The 23,873-nt window shown below is 38.0% G+C and overlaps 2 protein-coding genes across 3 annotated transcripts in view; one reads left to right on the top strand and one right to left on the bottom strand.

Annotated features, from left to right (window-relative positions):
* The first annotated feature begins 2,711 nt into the window (after window positions 1-2,711).
* Window positions 2,712-18,758, top strand: RAB5A (RAB5A, member RAS oncogene family). Of its 2 annotated transcripts, none has more exons than XM_057381664.1 (6): window positions 2,712-2,947; window positions 8,655-8,907; window positions 12,191-12,342; window positions 13,343-13,465; window positions 15,291-15,384; window positions 17,877-18,758. In XM_057381664.1, exons 2-6 carry the CDS (start codon window positions 8,745-8,747, stop codon window positions 17,990-17,992), a joined length of 648 nt encoding a protein of 215 aa, XP_057237647.1. In that variant the 5' UTR covers window positions 2,712-2,947; window positions 8,655-8,744; the 3' UTR covers window positions 17,993-18,758. The 2 variants fall into 2 exon arrangements, with proteins under 2 accessions (XP_057237647.1, XP_057237648.1); XM_057381665.1 differs by lacking the exon at window positions 2,712-2,947 and adding an exon at window positions 3,004-3,082.
* Window positions 18,759-19,478: 720 nt separating this feature from the next.
* The window catches only part of PP2D1 (protein phosphatase 2C like domain containing 1), a gene marked incomplete at its 5' end in the record, with an annotated part of 5,206 nt that continues 811 nt past the window's right edge, over window positions 19,479-23,873 (bottom strand). Inside the window, 5 exon segments of the mRNA XM_057381668.1 lie at window positions 19,479-19,611; window positions 19,613-19,827; window positions 19,830-19,897; window positions 19,900-20,510; window positions 20,512-20,680. Coding sequence (XP_057237651.1) covers window positions 19,479-19,611; window positions 19,613-19,827; window positions 19,830-19,897; window positions 19,900-20,510; window positions 20,512-20,680 — 1,196 coding nt within the window.

The raw sequence follows: 23,873 nt of genomic DNA, 5'->3' as shown, positions 1-23,873 counted from the left end.
GCGCTGAAGTCAGGGAGTTCRCCAGCAAGTACCTCCTGGTGACACAGACCTCCTAGCAGCACATATCCACACAGTATTGGAGCTCTGCTCTTGTGGGATCTGAGTTCCAAAGTGCATCCATAACATAATCCAAACCACGGACTGCCTATATACTTAATAGACAAAAAGCATGTGAGATTTCCATTCATGCTAGCAGTTTTGGCAAAATAGCCTACTGCAATGCACCTGAAATCTGCCCAAAGCCTTTTGAAGAGAAAAATGCTCTAATCTCTCATGTGAAAGTAATACTTTATCCCTTCTACCCCCTTTTTATTAGTGTAACTGTGTCACATGAATAGAATTCCTACATCAAAAATTCCATTCAGCTTTGAACTTCAGATACACCTGATAATCTGAAAGATTATTTCAATTTTAGAAAGTATTTATATTAGAAGCACAGATAATGATCCCTACATATGGAATGTTATGGTCCCTCATTTGAATAGATTAAGTGAAACATGAAACTTCATGTATGACGTGAGCATTTAATCTCTGAAKTGAATTTAGTTCAAGTCATTCAAATGGTTCAGTGTAATATTTTTCATCAAAAACCGTTCCTGTATGTACTGTGTCTGGCTGAGATGGAGTTAAWTTTCTTCATAGCAKCCTGAATGGTGCTGTGTTGTGGATTTGTGACTAACACAGCAATACTTCAGCTACTGCTGACCAGTGCTTGCACAGGGTGAGGACTTTCTCTTTTTCCCCACTTGGTCATCAGCCCACCCAGGCAGCTGCTGGTAATRGTCCAGAAACTTGGGAGTGGAATACAGCCAGGACAGACAAATCAAATTGATCAAAGGGATATTCCATATCACACAGCATCATGCTCAGCAATAAAAAATGGAGGTAACCAAAGGGATGTCTTTCAAGTCAGCTGCTGCTTGGAGACTGGCTGGACACTGCTCTGTTTATGGGAGGTTGCCATTGCCTTTTCCCTTCCTCTTTCCTTCATCTGTTRCACTGTCTTTATCTTGRCCCACAMGTTTTCCTGCTWTGTTCCTCCTGTTCTGTTCTCTGTCCTACTGCAGAGAGGTTGAGAGAGTGAGCAGCTGCCAGGTTGACTGGATGCTATCTGGTGCCCAAATGTATGCTCATCAGATATGTACTAAAACATTTGATTATCAGGAATCTGCTGTTTTCTCAGCAAATGCTGCAGTTAAACATATTGAGACCATTCAGAGGGTTATGGCAAATAAGCAGCSTATTAGGGCAGGATTACATGATTTAAAGGACAACTCTCACAAACATTCCGCAAACTCACAGCTCAAAGAAATTGGTACACTTTCAAACATATTTCTCTGGAGCTAGTCTGGCATTCTACATCACTGGTGAACACAAAGAGTATTTTACTTTTTTTGAAGTTATATATTGGCCTTTCAAAAAGCACTTATGCAAGTGATCAACTTAGTAAAGCAAAATGGGTAAATTATTACTGAGACCAAACTGGTACCAATGGAAAAATATATGGAAAAGAAGAATTGATGAAGATGAAAAGAAAAAGAACAATCTTTTTTCACTCCATTCATTTTAGTATGTTAAAGTAATGATATGTCACACATACTAGGGAAGGGGAAACTAGCTTAATACTGAACACAGGCTTTACATAACTTATTTTTTGCTGCATTTAAATACATGTGGTTGAACATATTTTGAAAATACAGAAACATTGATCCAGTATTTCCTGTGATGGAATATCTAAACTATCTTCATTAAAATGTACCAATTACTAAACATTATTATTGATAAACTTATGAAATGTCTTAGCAGTTTGGGGAGGTTTTTACTTCCTTCAAGTGCCAACTCTTTGACCTTGTTAAAGCTGCTACACTGCAGAAACACTTATCATGATTGTTCTGTTTCTTATGCAACCCACTTATAGCTGTGACCAACTGGTCCTTATCCTGCTCTCTCACAAGGGCATGCTTCATGCTATGAAGCAATCAAGACATTGTTTATATCCATCTCTGAAGCAATCAAGACTTGTTCTGTGTCAGGAACCCATTTTCTCAAGTTTGTAGCACACTGACAATAACGAGCCAAYCTCTAAGGCTTTATCAGTGGCTATTTTAAAAGTTAGGCAAATTCCTGATTGCCGTTCAGGCTTTCCAATATAGCTCCTCCTTTCAACTCATTTGACCAATAGATTTGGAAACTGRTTATTCTTACAGCATTAAACCAGGATTTGTAATACTGAGCTCCCATCCCCTACGCACAGACGACTGGAATTCAATCATGGAAGGGTTTGGGTTAGGAGGGACCTTAAAGATCACCCAGTTCTAACTCCCCTGCCTTGAGCAGGGGCTCCTCCCACTGGACCAGGGTGCCCAGAGCCCCACCCAGCCTGGCCTTGAACTGCCAGGAACGGGGCATCCACAACTTTTCCGGGCAGCCCATTCCACTGCCTCACCACCCTCACAGTAAATGGAAAATGCGCAGGTCGCTCCCAGAGACTCTTCCCCTGGGCGCTGGGRAGACACAGGAGCCAGGGAACRCCCTGACCAGTGCGGCTCGGCTGCSGCGGGAGCGGCTGGAAAAGAGGGAGAAAGGAGGGAGGGAGCGGGAACAAAAGGAGGAGGGGAAAAGGAGGGAAAGAAAGGGAGCCACGTGACTGGCGCGGGCGAACCGGAAGGGCACGGCGCGTGCGGGCGTGACGTGCCGGCGGCGGAAGTGCGTGTTGTGTGTGTGTGAGTGTGTTTTGGTCGGGGCAGAGGCGGCGGCGGAAGTCGGCGGCGGGGCTGGGTGAGGCACGGCTGCGCCCCCGCCCCTCGCCCCCACCGAGGAGCCGCCTCCCCTCTTCCCCCTCCTCCGCCCACCCTGCCCCGGCGCGCCCGCCAGCCCCGACCGAGCGCGGACGGACGGACGGACGGACATCGCTGCGCCGCCGCCCCGGCTCCCCCACCCCGGCCAGGTGAGGAGGCGGTGGTGGCGCGGGGGGGCCCCGGCGGCGGCGGCGAGACGGCGGGGGACGCGCGTTGTCCCGGCTCCTGCCGGCGGCCGCTCCCCCGGCCTGCGGGAGCGTCGTGCGGCGGTACGGGTGACCGAGGTGGGCAGCCCGGCGTGCGGGGAGGGGAGGCTGCTCTCTCCCTTCCCGGCTCAAAATGGCGCCCCCGGTTTTCCCACTTCCCCTTATTCCTGTGCCTGGAAGGGAGCCGCGGGGGAGGGGAGGTGGCGGCGGGGGTTGGAGGGGCTGGGCCCGGGAGAGCGGGGATCCTCCCCTGCGTTCGGGCGCTTCTGCGGAGAGGTATCGCTGTCTGGGGCCAGCCGTGAGGGCTGTTCCCCTCGAGTTGCTTGTGAGATATGGAAGGGGAGGCTGGGTGATGGGTCTCTCTCTTGCACTTGCGGCTGGAAGAATGACGGTGAAGTAGGTGGGAAGTAAAATAGTCCCGACAGCGCGTCGCCATCGGGGGGATCGCGGCAGGCCTAGTATGCTAGATACCTTCTGCATCGCGCTGCATTGGTGCTAGACACAAAGCTAGGGTAGGGTGGAGAAACAAGCCTAAGCTTTTTTATGTTTTAATRGAGAGCTTAATTGCTTAAGAACTATCAAAATATCAAAAAGGGCCATGAAAGGCTGTTCTTTCAGCATTTTTAATGATTTTATTTTTCTACCTTGTACCTTTTTCAGAGTTTGGGGTGGAAATGACACRCTAAAGAGCTAATTAGGGAGCTGAAATTAATCAGTTTCTTTCATATAACGTTCAGGCCAAGTAAAAATCGTGGCATTTTTGATTTTTCCAGTTTTGTAGTGGCTCTTCAGAGTTACTGTCACACTAGATTGCACGTAGATATTGTTCTTCTATAATAAGAAATGTCAGGAAAAKATAGATGTTGACTAAAGTGAAGTGGCTAGAGACAATGGTATTATAGTCATCACTTACATTTCCTGTAATGATAAACCARTTTATCTGAAAGCAATTGGTACCATTCATTATTCGGATGATCTTATGAGATGGCTATTACCTTTAATTGTAAGGCTTTGATTTTTTTTTGCAGCAACTCTGTTGATTCACTTGTTTAACTTGCAGTCTCATTATGTTTTGATATAAACTGGCTTACATGTCAGAAGCGTTTTTCTAGTTGTCTCTGTCACTGTCTTGAACACTGCAGTAAGTTACAACACTAATTCTGCTGAACCTGGAAAGGAATAACAGAAAATTTGGTTAGTAGGAGGGGCTAATATATAAGGATTTTTAGTTACTGCTTTTTAAAACATTCAAGAAAGTTCAGTATAAAAAATTTTAAAGTAGATAGATAATGGTTGCAGCTTCAGCATTGMATGCTTTGTGTCTGTAAATTAACTGTACAAAAGTTTATTAGTGAGAAACACTGTTGTTTGCTATGAGATAAAAAAGTGGGGGAATGTTCTAGTTTTAAATTTATCGTGAATTTTGTTGTGTGGCCTTTGTATTTGATAATGCACTTAATCACATTAATTGTAGGAACAGTGCTCACTGTCTTAATCTCTTCAGTAGGCTGGCTTTTGTCACCAATGTTGCTTTGATACTTCTGTATTAGCTGTCTTGTAGTTGAAAATAGGCCAGTGCCTAYGCTTACATGACTGAATTATGCCATTAAATTGTGAGTTTGTAGGTATTGGCTGGGGCTATTGGTTCTTTTCTACACAGACTCAGGCATAATGAGATTTGTGTTTGATCTTTTAAAATACTTAGGACTCTTTCATAAATAAAACTCAGACTATCTAGCAGCATACAAATTTCTGTTCTGGAGTGATGAGAATACCCAGTATCTGGTAAATTAGTTGGTGGGATTACCAGGAGTACTTGACTAATAATATGCACCAAGCTTTGTGTTCTGGCATTTCAGCATGGACCTGCTGTGTCTTGGGGTGGGGGGATATTCAGGAGAATTGAAAGTTCCTACTTAGCAGAGTGACCTATGTCTTTGTAGTGCCCAAGACTAAAAATGGGCCTTGCCTTTTAATATGTAGTTCTTATGTTAAATTCTATAAAAGAAAATCTCCCTCATTTCCATCCATGTGAAGCCATCCATCTCAGAAATTTTCATAATATTTTCTTCAGCAGATTTTTATGTTCGTAGATCTGTTGCATAACTCCCACATGTATCAGTTTAAGAGCTTGTTTCAAGTCAAGCAGTTGTGTACTTGCTTTTGTGTAAGTGAATGAAAATGTCTGACCAAGTTTTTCTTTCTTTACATATTCCAAACGTACTGATTACATAGYTTACAAAATTGGGAGAGGAAAGGAAGGGGAGGCAAATTGGTGAATTTTTTTCTAGGAAATTTTCACTGGAGCTGAGTTTGCAGTGTATTTGTAGGGGACTGAGTGTGGTATTTCTCCCAGATTTTCCAGGTTTGGGTTCTACTGATGAATTAAGAAATTGAATTGAGGAGATTGAATGTGACCTGAGACTTGGAGTGTGCATGGGGCACTGTAGCATTRAAATCTGCCTCTGAGTCTTTGTGAGGCACTGTGCTCAGCTCACAGATATGGAAAGAACAGGCCAAAGCCATTCTGTAGTGACTGTGTCAAACTGTAATGCTGCTTCTCTTCACATGGAGCAGATACTTCACTTGCATATTGTATATGTATGCTTCCATGTTGTGAATTTTAACGTACTGATTTTTGGCTTCATGTGAAACTTCAAAAGATGATGATTTCCGTACACATTTATAGAAGGTGTTAGTGACTTTTTTAATATATCAAAATCATCTGGATGTGTTTTCAGTCTTGCATTTTCTATCCCTTCTATCAGGTTTTCAGTCTTGCATTTTTTTTATCCTGAGCTGTTGAAAAGTGGGTGGTATGACTAGTAGGTTTTATTATTAATTTATTAGATGTATTGATGTGACTGAATGAATGAGGTTTGCAGTGTGTTTCTTAGATGGCCTTCCTCTCAGGTAATGTGGTCTGCTATCAGCTTCACAGCTGGTTATTTTTGTGCATGGTATCTGACTGTTTAGAATGATTTGGGGGAAGGGATGATGTAAGAGTGTGAACTTTGAAGTTCTCTGATAACTTAGCTTCTGTAGCTTGGGCATCTATAAAAATCAAACTAGATCCTTTTCTTGACAACCTGTGTCAGCTGTGTTCTGAAGTAGTTTTGCAAGGGGTAGTAATTACTGTTTTGTAAGTGATAAAAATCTGAATTAACTACAAACTGTAAATACTCAGGTGAAACTGATAAATACTATGTGAGTTAAATCAGTCTTGCCTGTTTTTCTCTCATACCTCCTTTTGCTCTGAGTATGGGAAACAGCAAGCAAAAAAGSAGTCTTAGCAAGTAACCTGTGCATTGGCTTGATTTCCTCATTGTGTCGTCTACAAGTCACTTGCTCCCCGGAGTGAGGAGTCACACGGTCATTGGAAGTTGTCCTTACGTCTTCATGAGTGCTGCAGAGTCTAGAAAAACAAGAGATTAAAGATTTAATTATTTCGTGGTTTTCCAGACACATTGAAATGCTACAGTAGGGTTTGTTTTTTTTTTCATTTGAAAACAGAAATAACTTAATTGTCTTCATTACTTTTCCAAAGGAAAAGATTAAGAAATGGCCAACAGTATTCTAAACCACCTGTATTTTGGTTATGCCTTGCTGCTTTCTCTATTGTAGGGCAACTACAGATGTTGTCACTGATCCATTTTAATCCAAATTACTCCACAACTTCTGAAGTATATTTCAGCAGCATGGAGGGGGAAGAGTCTTGCCTGAGAATCAACAGACTAGTAGTTCAAAATGATTATTTTATGGTGTAAGGGTGAAARGTATTTTTAAAATAACTGGATCCATTCCTGTATTCTGAAATACTCCACCAAAATTAATTTAATGAATAAGAATCTTAGTATAGAATTAACATGGTTCTTAATAAGAATGGTGGTAGGATTTGCAAGGACTTTTTTTGCTTCCTTCTTTCACTGTGGAAGACTATATTTTTAAGAMTATATAGCTAAAATGTGATACTGACTAGATAACATTATACAACTAAAATTTAAAAACGTGTATTTTTTATGTAAGTATGATATAATAGTCAAATAGAACATAAACTCAGGACAGAAGACAAAACTGTTGTATGTTGAAGGTAAATTATTTTGAGAAATATGAACAGAGGAGCAACATGAGCAAATGTAAGTAGTTCTGAGATGCTGAAAATATTTTTAAGACCTGTGTTCTGTTTACAGTGAGAAATAGATTATCTGTTTTTCAGCTGTTACGTTATTCAATAAATAATGCTAAGATTTTGTTCTCATTTATTCCTTAAATATTAGTTTGTAAGGGAGTATGTTACTGAAGGGTAGRGTTCTGCTACACTGCTGAAGCGCTTTTCAGGAAAGAAGGTTCTTCAGGATTTGGGTTGAGGGAAAGGGAGAGTTAGGAAGGAGAAAGAAGGCTTAGCATCTGAGCTAGGCCTGTAGCAAGCTGAAATGCTCAAGTGCCTAATCTGTGTGCTAAGGGGCTTGAAATAGGAAGATGTTTTTAGACTGTTGCTTGGTTTAAAATGTAGTTCCTTTACCACAAGGAATAAAGAAGACATTATTTGAAACTATTGTRTTTGGGTTTTTGCAACATATGTATTAAAGCCTTTTTTGCATTAGGAGTATATACTCTAACCTAACTTGTATCCTTGATGTTAGAAAAGCTGTATCCCCACAAAATGGGATCAATTCAAATTATTAATCAGCTGGAGTAGGAYAAAATTATAGGCTGGTTTTGGGGTGTCGTTTGTGTCTACTGTTAAGTGTSTAAAACCTTAAATATTAGGGTCAGGAATGATATCAGCAGAGTCTAAAARCTTCTCTGTCCATATGAATAAGTACTGTGGGTGGGGGTTTTTTAAACAGCTGGAAAGAAGAGTAGGCAGACCAAGCAATACRCTGTTCATAGTTGTTCTTAACAAAGATCTCCATTGGTAATATTGATCTAGGGCATGTGTAAGTACTGGAAATAGAAATTTACCATCATATGGTAGTTCTCTGGTGGCGTGTACAAAGTGGCCCTGTAATTCTTACTGGTCAAGACAATTGGTTTTCATATGGAAGGCTTCACTTCTGCTTCTCAGTACAATTGCTGATTAGAGAGTGTATTAATGGCTTATATGTGAAGATCTGTATTTAAGACAGCTGTGTCTGATAGATGTGATAGAAGTGAATTGATGAACTATACTTGAAAAACATTTACTGTGGTGTTTGAGTTTTTCCCAATTAGCTCAGTTTTTTAGCATCCTTCAGTGGTGCTGACTTTGGAATATTGGTTAGCAATAACATTATTATGAAAAGTTACTGCTTCTTGTCATTTGTTATTTTACTGACAATTTGAAGGTCTGAATCTGCTGTGTTCTACATCAGTCTTGTTTTGTTAAGAAACAACAGGAAACTGAGGTCTTGCAATAGGAAACATAATTGGATTTTAATGTTCTAGCTTGAAGCTTTAATGGCAAGACTAGGTKTTGAAGAAGATAACTGGTTCATGTGTCATAAATTCTGGCTATAGTTGACAACTTAACAGTGATGGTACCATATTCYGGACTGTTGACTTTGGTAAATACTAGGTCAAGTTATATATAATACATATTGCATTAGTGAATGAGATTTTAGTTACTTGGTTTGTAAATCTAATGCATCCACTGTCTTTTCACAAATAGGTCGTTACTGGCTGAAGAACCAGGATTCAGATCTCAGTGGAACTTGCTTTCAAAAGCCGTTGAAACAAAGGACTGCTTTGTAATTTGGACATGGCTAATCGAGGAGCAACAAGGCCCAACGGGCCAAATGCTGGAAATAAAATTTGCCAATTCAAACTAGTACTTTTAGGAGAGTCTGCAGTTGGCAAATCAAGTTTGGTGCTTCGTTTTGTAAAAGGACAGTTCCATGAATTTCAAGAAAGTACGATTGGAGGTGAGAAAATGATCCTGTTAATTTGTTTCATGTTGAGTTTTTATATTGTCCTTGCTCTTGAAAACCATTCATGTAATGGCGCTTCTAGAGTGGGTCATTGACAGCAAGGATCAAATCTGAGCCCTGTGTCAGTAATTGAGARCTATAACTTTATAAGTTAAATGTAGTTGTCACAAGGCTGTAGCARATATTCTTTTCAAGTGGAGGCAGAGTGTTCTTGAACTGCATGATTTTGAAACCGGGGCTCAATGTTACATTTTGTTTGTAAGTGGGTGTGTGGCCCTTTTCATTGTGCTTTATGCTTAATGCATGAAATGATTGCTTAGTAAGAGTTATGAGCATAGTTTCTGTGAAAAAAAAACCTAGCATTGCATGTTCCAGAAAGCTTGTGTTTGTCACCTTTGSATGCTGACTTTGCTTTTGATTTTGGAGAACTTGCTACATTTCTGGATATATTTCTGTGTTAGTAATCACAGAATTTGTTGTGTTTTTCTATATTGTGACTTCAAATGAAACAGGTGCTGGCTACTAGAATTAAAAAATCTGTTTAACTGTGAACAGATTTTATCACCCTTTTGCCCTTGGCAGATTACTTAAGTTAYGTTGTATTTTGGTTTGTTTGTGCTTTGAGCTGTATTCCTAAAACTACCTAACAGCATACTGACTTTGAAAAATATGGATTTTATGAATTGATGAATACTCTCCAGTAGTTGCTGTTGCTGTTGCTTGCATGAATCAGTGTGTTCCATTGTAATGTTTATGTGAAGGCCTTTCAGTGGTCTGGATTGTGTCTTCACACACCAGCAGTTGCTGAAATGTAAAAACTCTACAAAGCTTATATAAGCAAATACGAGTTGAATTTCATTGTGTTGTTATTTTGCCCTATTTCTAACTGTTACGTGTATTTATTTTATGTATCTGTCAGCATAAATAGAGATCCACATATTTTCTACTTTAGCAATCTTACTAATGCACACTTTTGACTTTGTGGGTTTTATCATGGCTTTAGGATTGGTGCTAGTATGACAGTTTCTGTGTTCTCTGATACACAGGTGTGTGGTAATATGGTGAACATTCTCAAAGATAYGTAGTGAGTTAACTTTCAAATATCAACAAGGTTTTAAGTTTAAAAAATAATTGTTAAAATTAAATTAAATTCATTGTTCCATTTCAGTGATGTCAAATTCATTTAACCTCCATTTAGTTTTTTCTTGTTTTAGTGTTTGGAATAACCCAAACTCTGTTACACTGTTCAGAATCTAAACAAAGGTTAAACAAGAGCCTAAGTTCAAGTTAGATACGTAAGGTTTAGTGTAATCTGTATGAACTTGTGCCTTTTCTATATAAAATAGAAACAAGGAAATGCTATATAATACAGCTGAGAGCTATTAAATGCAGCAGTGTTGGGATTCAGAAAACTTTTTCTATAGAGAAAGCTGTCTGTGTAGTTGCCTAAGGCATAATTTTCTTTGTATACAGAAGGGCCTTTTAACAAAGAGAGGCTTATGTGCATTGTGAATCTGGATAAAAACATCTGAAAGGGAGTGCAGTTTAAGGCAGACATGTTGGACGGTGGTGRTGTGGTTTTGCCACTTCAGACTAGTGTAGCAAGGCCTGTTAGTTGCTTAAGACAAAAGTATGGCTGTTAAAGATGATAGGCTTTCAGATAATTAACACAGATGATTAATTGTCAATTTACTATGGCYTTGGCAAGATAGAAGAAAGTTATCTTTTTTTGCGGAAATTAACTGGCATTTTAAGGTGGTTGAAATGTTAACTTTTGACAAAACCAAGAGAAATGCATAGAATAAACCACTTAAGTGGTTCTCTTTCCAAGTACACCTTTATTTATGGAGTGTTAGGTACATTTTTCTGTTAAGAGAATTGTGTCTGAGAACTTCAGATTCACTTGCTCAACATCTTATTTCTGCCTTGGAGAAATATAGTATTGAGCTGGTTTAGGGGAGGAAATAATTGGTTTAGTGCAGAATGTGCAGTGTTCTTTCACTCTGTTTTGGTTCTGGGCTGTTTAGGGAGCTGCCAAGTAGAGCCTGTTTTACCAGTGTTCGGATATGTAGCATTTAGAGAGATTTATGTTGATTTAACTCCGGAACATCAAAGCCTTTACCTTCTCCAGCCTGCCTGCTCATCTGTGATGGATGCTAATACCCCTGAAGCAGGAGCACCTGACCACTTAAGGAGTCAGCTTCTGGTCATGGTTTAACCCCAGCTGGCAGCTAAGTACCATGCAGCTGCTGCTCACAGCCGAGACAGGRACACTTCTGTATGCTAGTTACAATGTGCTTTACAAAGCAAGATTGGCTACATTTTGGTTTCTGTAATGAGTTGGGTTAAAGGTGGCAGCCGTTTTGGGATGATTCATAGGTTATGATGTCTCAGAGTATGTAGGATGGGATAACATCCCAGGTATGCAAGCRTTATGGGTCAGTGTCTGTTTAGACATTTGATTTACATTGGCCACAATCTGTCACAGTGTCTAGTGACCAGAGTTCCCGCTTCAGCCAAGTATTGGGCTTTCCTTAGTTTYGTAATAATGGTTTCTGTTGTTGTGTGGGCACTCACCTCCCTGCTTCTGATTGTCATTCTGAATGGAAGAGTTTTTCTATGAGTAACTGTTTGAAGACTTGGAATGAGTTACTTAATATTKTCTGTAACTGGAAGTCCATTATTTATGGTAATATGTTCAGCTGTAGTAGCAATGGATGCAAGTTTCCTTGAAACTGCAGGCTGTTGAAATTATGCTGAAATTAATTTCTGAGGTCACTGGCAAAGTCGAAAATATAGCTGCTTTGAGAACAAGAATTTTTCAGAAGAGCTTCTTCCTTCCAGGCCTGTTAGCTAAGGTGAAGTTGTCAGTAATATGTTATTCAAGTAATACAGATGTGTAGAACTGAAAATATCTGAACTGTTGGATTATAGCATGATGGGATGCTGTTGCTGATGCTCTAAAATACATTTCATCCTGCTTCAACCAACTGTATCTAGAATGTTTAAGAGAAAGCTTACGGTTACTCAGATTCACTAYTACAAAAAAGAGAATTCTTTCCAATTCTTGCTTTCATATGTCTAACTTGAGGAAAGTCTGGTCGTTTAAATAACTCTTTTATGTTGGTCAGAATTAGTCTGTCAGCTAATGCTTGCATCAAACCTTCTTTATTTTAATAGTAGGCTTGAATTGTTTTGCATCTCTGTGAACATAATTTTATATGAATATAGAGATATAAGCAAACTTGTGTTTTCAGCACCTCTGTCTTTTTTGTAGCTGCTTTTCTAACCCAGACCGTATGTCTGGATGAYACAACGGTAAAATTTGAAATTTGGGATACAGCTGGGCAAGAGCGGTACCACAGTTTAGCACCTATGTACTACAGAGGAGCACAAGCAGCTATAGTGGTATACGACATTACAAATGAGGTAAGTACTGGGTTAGGGAGGCACAAGGGGGAGTTGGAAGTTACAAGTCTTGCACTGATCTTTAGTTATTTTTTCTCACTGACTTGTGTGGGTTGGTCCATCATTTCAYGAAGTCACAGAATTGGATGGGAAGAAACCTTTAAAGGTCATTGAGTCCAACATTTCAGCCATAGGCAGGGATGCCCTTCTGCTGGACCAGACTGCTCATTTCATATTGCACTGTGCCAATTTGCATCTGTAAACTTTCTTGGCTAAAAGACTATTTCTAGGGTTGGGTTGTTTAGGTTTTTGGGKKKKKKKTTTTGTATTAAAAGGAGAGAAAGAAGGCAAATGCTGTTRTAGAAGTATTTCTAACCAACCCTTAAATTAGTTCACTGAGTTTGAGCTGTTACTCTTATCACATTACTGGTGGCACTTTTATTTCTGATAGTGAAAGACATTATTTTAATATTGTATTATTGCAAATTTTGATYAAGGATTGGAGAGGTAGCACAAGCTATTGACACCAAAACCTAAGATTATTYAATTTCTTTTTATTTGATTTCTTTTTATTTGAACTTAGATAAGCTTTGCTTGTTTCTGATAATGAGACTTAAAACCCAAAACTCTCCAAAAATTCCAGGAATCATRTACTATATGAATAGTCCTCAGTAAATATTAAGTAGTTTTGAGCCCTTTTCAATATAGCTGTTCATACACTTGATTCTTCCAGAGAAGCTGAAATTTCCCTTTTCTCTCTTATCCACTTCTTTTTTTACTCTGTCTGCACAAACATCTTACTGTCTCACTTCAGCATTATCCCAACTAAGCACAGTTGAGAACTAAGGTAGGAATGTTTAATTTTAAAAGTTCAGTTGTCAATTTGGAGAGTGTCTTTGGACTAAGGTAGCAGCCTTGCATTGGCCTTTTGTGCTTGAAGTGTAGATAACAGAGATGGAGATAATAGTTGAGTACAAAAGGATGATAAAACTCAGTTGCATCATTTTGCAATCATTAACAGGAGTCCTTTGCCAGAGCGAAAAATTGGGTCAAAGAACTTCAGCGACAAGCAAGTCCTAACATTGTAATAGCTTTAGCAGGAAACAAAGCTGATCTAGCTAACAAAAGAGCTGTGGATTTCCAGGTATGTACATAACTTTTGTTCATAGAAATTGCATTTTGTTTGAATATATAGTAAATAAACCTGGGGGGGGCTTATATGCATAGCCTAGCTAGTTGTTATGGAGGTCATGCTGTTAAATATAAATGTCAACTGAGACTAATTAAATTATACATGCTACCAAAAAACCTATTTCTGTACAAGTAGTATGTAGGGATAGACTTTTTGGAATAATTAATTTGACTTGGAGGAATAATTAGTTTATTTGTGTATCTTTAAGGTTAATTGAATATCTGTTCTTTGATGTGACCTCTTTCTGTCTTCTAATCCAAATCACCGGTAACTATAGTTTCAATGGGTGAGATAGTGGTACCTCAGTGCAAACTGTTCTGTCTGGCTTGTCAGCCAGAGAATTTTGATTACCATATGATACAAAGCTGATTGATGTGCCTRACTTGCTTAAGCTGTACTGTTGAAGCACTGTTCAAATTTTAATTGAGCTTTTCATGGCATTGTTTTTGGTTTAGTGATTATATCTGTACTCTCACTGGTGTATTTTATCTTCTAGAGAGTTTAATCAAGTCATCAGAGAATAGCTTCCAAAGTGAATAAACATTACTGCAGGTAGTTTTAGTCCATTCATGATTGGTTGTATTTGAATTAAGATAGCATTTATTAGCCATTAATTAGTCATTAATTTATGGTTTTTAATCTGTGKTTGGGGTCACTGTGTGAGATACAGCTGCATATAGTAATGAACCCCTTTGTAACTACAGCAGGTTGAATTATGAAGGTTAGCAATTATTTAGGTTTTTTTCTGCAAGTTTTCTAATTTTGTTGCTTCCAAGACAGTTGACAGGAGATTTGGATGTTTTATGAAAAAATGTGGTATTTAACAAAAACTTCATACCTGACTGCAGTCAATAATGTAATCAAATTTGACTACCAAAGTAGACCTATCTGTACTAATGTCAATGTTTTTCAAATGGTCGGAGTTTTGCTGCTGTGGATTTATGGGGTCCTTGTGGACTGGACAGGCCTTTCTCATTGCAAATCACGTATTTCTAGCTGTTTGGTCACATGTTGTTTCAGATATAATTACACAGATCTTAGCAGGTGTCACTTAAATAATTATAGAGTCCTGTAGATTATTCTTATCATCATAGATGTCTGTAGTTCAGCTTTTTATCAGAATTCTTACTAAATGCACAGGTAGTTACATAATCATAAAAAGCTGGAGATTCTCAGCTGAATTGATGAATAAGGAGTGGCAAAGTAGTAAAGTTTTTATGAGCAGTGTATGAGATGAAAATTTATACTGARAAGAGATGTAACATGGCAAAATACTTAATACTGTTTATTTGCTGTAATTGTGAATTTGTATCAGGATAATGAAACTGTTCTGATCCATCTTGCCTCAGTGCTTGAARTATTCAAGATAGCTCACAAACTGCCTTTTTTCACAGTAACACTGGACTTGCTGACTTATGGTGGCACTTTCTGAAGCTTATTTGTTCGTATCAGAGCTAGTGTTCTGCGTTRGGGTTGTCTCTTTCATAAATATTTTCATTTAAGTTTTGCCTGAGATWCTTCCATCTGGATATTTTTAGGATTAGTAACGATCTTTAAGATTCCATTTCTAATTGTTGAGCTGCTTGGTGGAATTGTAACTTACCCATACCTGCTGAATAACATGTTGTCAGATGAGCGTTTCAGCAAACTGTCTTTCTTTCAAAATGCTGTAGAGATTGTTCTTTTGTAGCAATTAAAAGTACAGTGTGTAATGATTGTATGAGGTCTTGTTTTGTTTTTTTTWAATGAAGTAATGCATTCTTATTTTAACTTTCAGGAAGCACAGGCTTATGCAGATGACAACAGCTTATTGTTCATGGAGACRTCTGCCAAAACATCTATGAACGTAAATGAAATATTCATGGCAATTGGTGAGTTCATGAACAAACTGAGAGCTTTAAGRGAATGGTTTTCATGAGATTCAGACCATGCCAATCTTCCTAAGATCTTTGTTTTTCACTGAAATTATTTCTGGCATTGTTTCCATAGACCCTTTTATTTGTTTAATTTTGTTTAAGCAGCTATCTGAAATCTAAAAGCTCTGCCAAAGATGGCAAAGTGCAATGTGTGCTTACATTCAGTGTCCAAGTTRTAAGTAAAGGACACTGCATGTGAAAAGTAAATCTACTCATGTATTTTAAGACCTAACATAATCTTAGAAATTTCTGTAAAGATGCTAACATGTAGTTCTAATTATAAACCTATTTTTTCTTTATTCCATTGATATACCCAAAATTGTATTTATTGTTAATAAAATTGACAGTGGAGAAAAAAATAATTCAATTTTAGACTGGTCACAAATGTGTTTTGTAGTAACCTTAATTATAGTAGATGCTATAGTGGGTAATAGTAATATATAGCATCAAATAACCTCATTAAATCTGTTGTGTATGTTGCMCCTCTCTAACCCACTTTTTGTGAAAAAACACCATTACTGTTAAAATTATATGTTTCTAAAGAGGTCTTAATCTTCTGCTTTCCAAGTCAGAGCAGAAGGTAATTTGTGATCCCCTTCAAACTTCCAGCAGATGCAAATTAAATTATCACTATAGCAACAGTTTATACCAAGTACATGCTTCATATTAACTATAAATACTTGAAGAGGGGGATAGACACACACTTAAATGTATGACAGGAAAGTATATTTTTCTCATAAATGTTCAAGATAGGCTTGCATTTAATGATAGAGAAATGGTCAATTACACTGTTCTGGTGAAAATTTAAAATTAATGTGTTTAATGGTGCAGTTTTCATCCTGTTTAAAAAAAAAAAATCCCCAAAACCCGAGGTGATTTTTTTGTTGGTTTGATTTGGTTTGGGGTTGTTCTTGATGTTTTTTGTTGGATTTTTYTTGTTTGGTTGGGTTTAGTTTTGTGTGTGTGCGTTTCTATTTGTTTGAGGTTTTTGGTTGGTTTTATTTTTTGTTTCTTGAGTTTTTGGTATTTTATTTTCTTTTTGTATTGGGATATCAACAGTAGTTCTTGTCTGTCTGTATTTTAATGAAGTCTACAAAGTAAATTTGAGGAAAATTATGCCAAATTAATAATTGGGTATTTTGTCTGCAATGTTGTTTGGTCATGTGAGTATACTTTTGCATCAATGGGGTCAAATTCAGCTTTGTCAGTGAATCAGATCAAGATCTGTGCAGCAGTAGACTCTGAAAGGAAATTTTGTGTGTAACTTGGAATGGCCTGCAAAATGTGGATGCACTTCTCAGGACCATACATAAATATTATCTTAAAGCTGAGAGAAAGTAAAAARTGAGAAAGCTGACAGAATTGCTGGGTGCAAGCTGCACCTGCTTGTAAATTGATTGCTTCAGCACTCAGTCAGAACTTCCATTTAAAAAAGAAACAATGTTAATTCAGTTCTAGATACAGTTCTAGAATTCAAAACTACCTTGATCTGAAGACATTTTTCTGTTGGTGCACTGTGCCTTTGTACTGACTCAGCAACTTAGTACCATGTGGACTCTTGGGTTTTATCACAGAACTGTAGAACAGCTCAAGTTGGAAGGGACCTCAGAAGATCACACCCTTTTGCCTAGCCACYCTGAGGTTATCTAGCACCACAACTTGTTGATGTCTGCACTGTAGTTTCTTTGAACTGGGTTTCATTAATTTTAAGAAAAGTTGTTCTTTAAAAAACTGACAGTAGTAATTACTTTGAAGTTAAAACATTCAGAGAAACTGTGGAACAAGGGTGGTTGTTGGGTCCTGGTAAGATAGGCCCATGGAAGTCTTTTTGTGTGGAACTTGGCAATTTTCTGAAGGAGAGAAATCTAGGAGAAGCTACTGCTCAGAAGAGTAACGGGTTTCCCCTTTATTTTTCACCTTGGATTTACAAGGGCAACAAAGAAATCACCAGTCAATTGACTCATAAGAGCTGGAGAGAAGAGACAGCTTGAAAAACATAGTAGAGGCTTGATCTGGTGCTGAGGGCCATTTTATATGTTGTCTGCAAGCACTTATTCTGGCTGGATATCTGGGAACTGTTTGACCCATTTCTGTCTGTGTTTTGTGCCTTTTCAACGTTTCTGTATCTTTTTGCACTAACATCCTGATCTTAAATCCTGTTCTGTGTGGGTGGATTCCCACAAGAGCTGTCATTTACTGGCATAGCACACCTGTGCAGATACATTTTACTGCTCAGGTTACCAATGTATTTCACTCCTGGAAAACATAGATAAGGTAGCTAATCATTAAGAAGTTGTGTCTTGACTTCTTTCGTTACCAATGCACTGAATCAAATCAGATTACACAAAGAGTATACTGATGTGCCTATAATGTGTTGTTTTCTGACTCAGGTGATTTACTCTTAGTAAAATCTCAGGTTTAACTCTTACTTTCTGTTCATCTTACAGCAAAAAAATTGCCCAAGAATGAACCACAGAATGCAGGAGCCAGCTCTGCCAGAGGAAGAGGAGTAGACCTTACTGAACCCACACAACCACCCAAGAGTCAATGTTGTAGTAACTAAAAGATCAATTGCTTTAAACTGTTCTGAATATTCTTCTGCTTCCTAACTGTTAATAACCATGGAATTGGAGTGCTTAACCTGGTCCAGTACAGCTTCCAAACAGCGAAGAGACTTATGATAATAGTCAAGTTCATGATACAGAGTTTTCTTTTGACCTAAAATTTTAACATGCATGTATCCACCACTGGCTGTAATGTTTCAGCAGTAGAGGAGAGATGGAAGCGGGATAAACTTCCTTCAGTTGAAAGGTTTTAAAAATCAGTTGTTATTATTAGAGGTATAGAAGAAATACTTTCTGTGGACCTAATTGGCCAGTTCCTGTAGCCTCAATACTGATCACTGTTATAATAAATAGAATTGGATCTTCTCATAATTCTCAATTGTGCTTTAAAACCTCTTTAGAAACAGGGTCTAAAAATTACTTAAACTTATTTGCAGTATTGATGCATCCAGTTGTTTCTGCAGGTATCCACTGTTTAGTTATACATTCCATAGTTTAATAATTTAATTACGAATAATACTTGCATTAACAATTTTAAGAATCTTATGCTTGCCAGAAAGTGGAGTTTTAGTTGGTACACTGTATGTAAATTATATCAACCCAGTTAGTTATCTTAATGAATTAGTGATGAATCAAGTCTAACTTCATTTCTAATCTGTTCAGAGGGTACAGACCAGTAAATTCAACTATACAACTTAGGATATGGGGTTTTTTTGTCCTCTACAAACTGTAAGAGCTCTTCAAGTAAAACCACAACAAACTCGGTGTCTGTGACTTCTTTCTTGTTTCTGATCATTGCTGGCCATTACAGTTTGTTTTTCCCCTAAGGAAAAAAAAATAGTGCACTAACGATTATGTACATCCAACTTGATTTTAAATTTGGATATTAATGTACTGTAAATAGGTACTCTGCATTGTAGTCTACATTTGTTTAATACTTTCTGTAATATTTAAGAGTTGCTTAAAGGTATACAGAATGTACAGTTACTTAAAGCTAACTTTTTTCCTCTCTAATCAAAGGGGGTTCTGAGTTCTTCCTTTATGGCTAGAACAGTAATAAATGATGCTCCTGTATCTGTAACATAAGTACTGCTGTCTGTCAGTAATGAACTTCGCAACTTTGTTTTCCAAAGTACATTTTATTTTGATCAGTCCAGTATATTGCACTAATTCTTTTAGTTATTTTCATTATATGAAATCTACAAAGTGTGTCAGAAGAGATGAATTAGTCTATTTAAATGTTGAACTGATAGAAACTTACTTGTGCAGATTTTAAATTTGCAGTAATCTGGGTTTAGCAAGGAAAATGACAGTTCACCAGTGTTTAGTTTTATATTGAGGTGCTCAGGTTTGAATAAAGTGGTTTAAAAAAAAAATTGATTACTGTTTCTTATTGAGAGTTTTAGAAGGTTTTATCTAGTTTGTACAGTTCCAGACAAGCTAGATATGAGTTTGTCCTAAATATATTGTGTCACTCCAGTTATTCTATGATAAATTCTTAAATGTTGAGGTGATTGGACATCGATTTAGAAGTACAGTCAAAATAGTAACATTCTCTCTTGAACCTGCAGCTAATGCAGTCTTTGCCAGTTGTTCACAAGGTGACTTGTTGCAATTGTAGTGTCTGTGAGCTGACTATGCCTCTTCCTGTAGCTTCTGATTTGCAATTGTTTGGGTACATTTTTGTGTCTTTTTCAAACTGTGGTGCTTTAGAACCCACTGGTGATACAGTCTTTAGCAGTTTTTGGTCAGCATCACCTGCAGTTTGTCACAAAATACATTCAAGGTCATTTTTTTTCTGCAGCTGTGTACTTGAGTCAGAATTGCATGCCATGGTTTTGTGTACTTTGAGGGCTGCTTCATGGCTTTAGACCTCGGTGCCAGCACATTCTCTTGCAGCTGGTATGGCTGTGATTTGGACCTGTCTCACAGAAAGTGTCAGTTTCTTCTTGCTCTGAAGTCTGTCACTGTAGATGGAAACTTAGATAAAATTTTCTGTCCTCAAATTGAGTTCTTCAAAGTCCTCTTGTGTGCTAGAGTTGGAGTAGTGTATCTCTATTCTTTGAATTTACTTTGTTTTTACTGAAGAGAGATAGCTCTGGATTAGGTTAATTTTCGTGGTCATTGGTCTGTTTATTAGAAATTCCATTTTCACTTTGCCTATAAATCTTCCTAGGACGTTTTCACTAATCTTGCTTCAGGTTGCCTTTTGTGTCACTCTGCAAAATACCTTTATTGGAATAAAATAGCAGTATTCCATCTTGCAGATTATTAATAGGGTTTGAGTCAGTTAAGTTGTGTCCAGYGAGGAATAGCAGAAACTGACACTGTTTTGTTGAACAGTGTTCATGCGTTCTCAAATAAGGAATGAATGTCAAGAGTTGGAACAAGTACTTCAAATACTCCAAAACCCCACAATGCCCATTGGAAACCAGAATAAGAAACTGGCAAGTAACATTGATAGGGACAGATACAATGTGAGGCACAGGTATAACAGATGTTCTTTTTACTGGATCTCTGATGTCCAAGAGCCCTTGTAGTTCTCAGCTACTCCTTTACTAATCTATCTGCTGTGTCAATGTTGATGTTTCCTCCATTCTGAAGTCTTTTCTCACTTGCATCAGAAGTGTTGTGCTCTTGAGAGGCAATGACTCTTTCCATTTTATGTAAGACTGCATGTACATCACCTGAAGTTGAAATAATATTTATAGTATACTGGATTTTTTTAAAGGCAACAGCGTTTTGTTAAGGACTGGGAAAAAAACAGAGATCATAATTAATAGTCTGCTGTCACAGGCAACAGTGTGTCCATCATTGAATCTGATTCTGTTTTACAGCTGAGTTTTCTGTGGTTTTTCTCCTTCCTTTCTTAGAACAATGTTCTGGAATCTTAATCTCCTGATTGCAGATAAACACTTATGAGGAGTCTTAAGTGACATTTCATTCAGCTTAAAGTGCAGTCTAATATGAAAAATATGCACTCGTGTTTTAAAACCAGTCAAGGTGCAACTTTTCTATTTTTCTCAAATATTTTTTTTTCTTTCTATGAGAATGTGTGCTTTCAAGTGCTTTTCAAGTCTGAATTAACTCATCAAAAAGTTTCAGGCTCACACTGTTTCTAGCAGCCTACAATTTTTAGTACCTGAAAGTAATTGGGACGTGATGTGGGATTTACCATTTACTTGTTGCATTAAATCTGTTACTTGGTTAAGATACCCGAGGGAGCAACAATTCTTAGTCATTGTGGGAAGTTGAGGACTAATTTCTTTGCTTCACTATGAAGAGGTTTTCTGCCTTCTCCTCAACAATGTCTGAAATCTGAGAATTAAAAGTGTTAGAAATCGCAACACTGCAGGTCTTGTCAGAATTGAGCAGAGAGCATAAAGAAAAGAGCTCCAAACGAAAGTGCTGTATTGTTTTAGATCTTCTGTGGCTGCTCTGTGTCAGGGGAGGTATTCAGTCTGCTCTGATGTGTTGGCATAAGGGCAAACTGATGYCTGGCAGAAGGAACTTGCTTGGGATGTGGTAGCTTTCTGGAGGATGTGAAACTGACTGCAGTATGTTCATTTATATTGTATTTTTAATATAATCTGGCTGGACTGGGGCACAGACCTTTGAAAAGGGGTGTATAAGGAGGCATTGCATACATAGTGGTTGTGTTTCTTGGGCAATATTGTCATCAGCTAGTGTAGGAGACTGCTAAGTGTAGTCTGTGAAGGCAGATTTCTTCTGCCTTAAATCAGAAATCATTTAAAATACCAGACTGAAGGGCACACCTTTTTAATGAATTATAAACTGTAGATGCATTAAATTGCACTTTGTATGTTGCCTTGTGCTTGCTTCCCCCTTCTTYCTCTGATTTCCATGGAGAGCTAGAAGAATGAGTAAAATACCCTTTGAAATGCTGGAGAGGAAGACCACCAACTATAAGCCTAAGAAAGGGCATAATATAACCCATGTGGATTTGTTTGACTGCAACAAAAGAGTAAAATCTAGTCCCTTTGGGATGCCAGTCTCTCTTGTCTGCAAACCTGAGACAGGGCAAAATAATCAACAAAACTTAGCTGACCTATCAATAGGGGACTAAACGAAGAAGGCAGAGCTGGTCTGTGTCACTGTCTGCTTGTGTCTGACCATTGTGTTTAGTTGTTTATCTGAAACAGAAGGAACAGATCTGTGCTTTTGTAAGAAAAAAGCTCCTTGGGGTGGGGAGAAATGAAGGTTTATGTGTCAATTTTTTCCTTTGATGTGATATATTTGGTGAAAAATAGTTTTAGATTAAATAAGTGCATATTTAGCAATGGTTCAAAAAAGTGGATTTTAATCATAAAAGGTTTCAAGTATCTCTGGTGAACTTCAAACCTTAACTTGCTAGCRGAGCTTTAATTTATGGTATTTTTAATTGCAGTCAGCATGAAACCCTATCTGTGAGGAATGGATGGAGGCAGGTAACAAGACCCAAAAGAAATTTGGTAGAGAGTTCACCCAGCCTAAGTTCTTACCTTCGTTAATCTCTTTGGAATAAAATGGGTTTCTGCCCCAATAAGGTGAAAACAAATACATCTGAAAACATTGCAACTTTTGTGTGAGTTAATGCTGTATTCCAGTAGTGTGACTGCATCTCCTGAAAGAACTGAGGTAGTGCTAAACTGAAGTTCACATAGCTGGAGAAAGTTTATTTGAGGTAAAAGTGTAGCTGTAGCAGCAACATGGAAGAATGGAGGTGGTGGGGTACCCCACARTTGCCTAGTTCAGTGTCAGTGCACGATCAGGTTGGTTCATAGTGTTTCTCAGATTGGCAGATGAGTGCTAATTATTGTTAAGCAAAAATTTTTGGTTTTACTTTCTAGAATCAGTTTTTTCAAATGTGGATTTTTTTTCCCCTCTGGAAAACAATGAAGGCTCTCAAATGTTTTTTTCCTTTCCCTACTGATCTTTGACCCTCTTCATTAATTTCAGTCAAATTTCATATGAAGAAATAGGAAGTCTTGCAAGTTTTGAGAATGCAGATATCACAGGAAGAAAGTGCCTCTGATGTCAGCTGCAGTGTCAGCCCATTCCTTAATGCTAGGGAGAGCAATGGAAAAATAGTGTAGTGCTGGGCATGTGCTTCCAGTAGACACTGGAAGTGGATGTAACTTAAATTTATGTAGACATAAATCCATTTGAAACTCTTCACCCAGCAGCTTTTTTTATATGACTRTGCTTGTGCACTCCTTCATGGGAAAGTAAGTATCTTGCTTGTAATCTTACAGCTGTTTTATGTATACAAGAGGACTTAACTGGTAACAAAAATTGCCAGGTGAGAAGGTAGAATGCCTAGAGTTGTTCATCTGCAAGAGCTTTTAGTAGTGTTYGTTGTAGAAGAGGTGGGTGCTGAAGCCTCATTGTTTCTGATTYTGTACTAAAGAAAAGCAAAGCAAAGTTCTGCTTCAGAATGAAACTGGTCTGAGTAGATCTTTTATAACAGTAAAATCCAACAGATTATTTGACAAAGTAACAATTTGGATGATTCCCTCAAAACATGTTTTCAGTTTGCTGGTAGCCAAATGTGGTAGCGTTTGTCCAGTGAAACAAATCAATTAAAAGAATATCTTAAACATGTTTCATTGATACAAGGACTTTATCAGTTCAAAAGTCAGGTTTGTGATTTCCTGCCCTAAAGTGATGACACCTTAATCCTTGTGATTAAAAAAAAAGCGAAAAAAAAAGCTCATACTATTTGTATAAAGATCACTCGTGATTTATGGAATGCTTTCTAACTCTTTAACATTAGTAAATTGGCTTTACTTCTTTAATTCAAATATTGTGTTCAGGCTACTTATAAGCTGAATACTGTTGTCTGATAGGAGTATCAGTTGGGAGGGAATTTGTCATGTC

The sequence above is a fragment of the Malurus melanocephalus genome, unplaced genomic scaffold (assembly GCF_030028575.1).
Source record: "Malurus melanocephalus ecotype Western Australia unplaced genomic scaffold, MMel_1.1 scaffold_521, whole genome shotgun sequence".
NCBI lineage: Eukaryota > Metazoa > Chordata > Aves > Passeriformes > Maluridae > Malurus > Malurus melanocephalus.
This window is presented reverse-complemented; position numbering and strand designations above follow the sequence as displayed.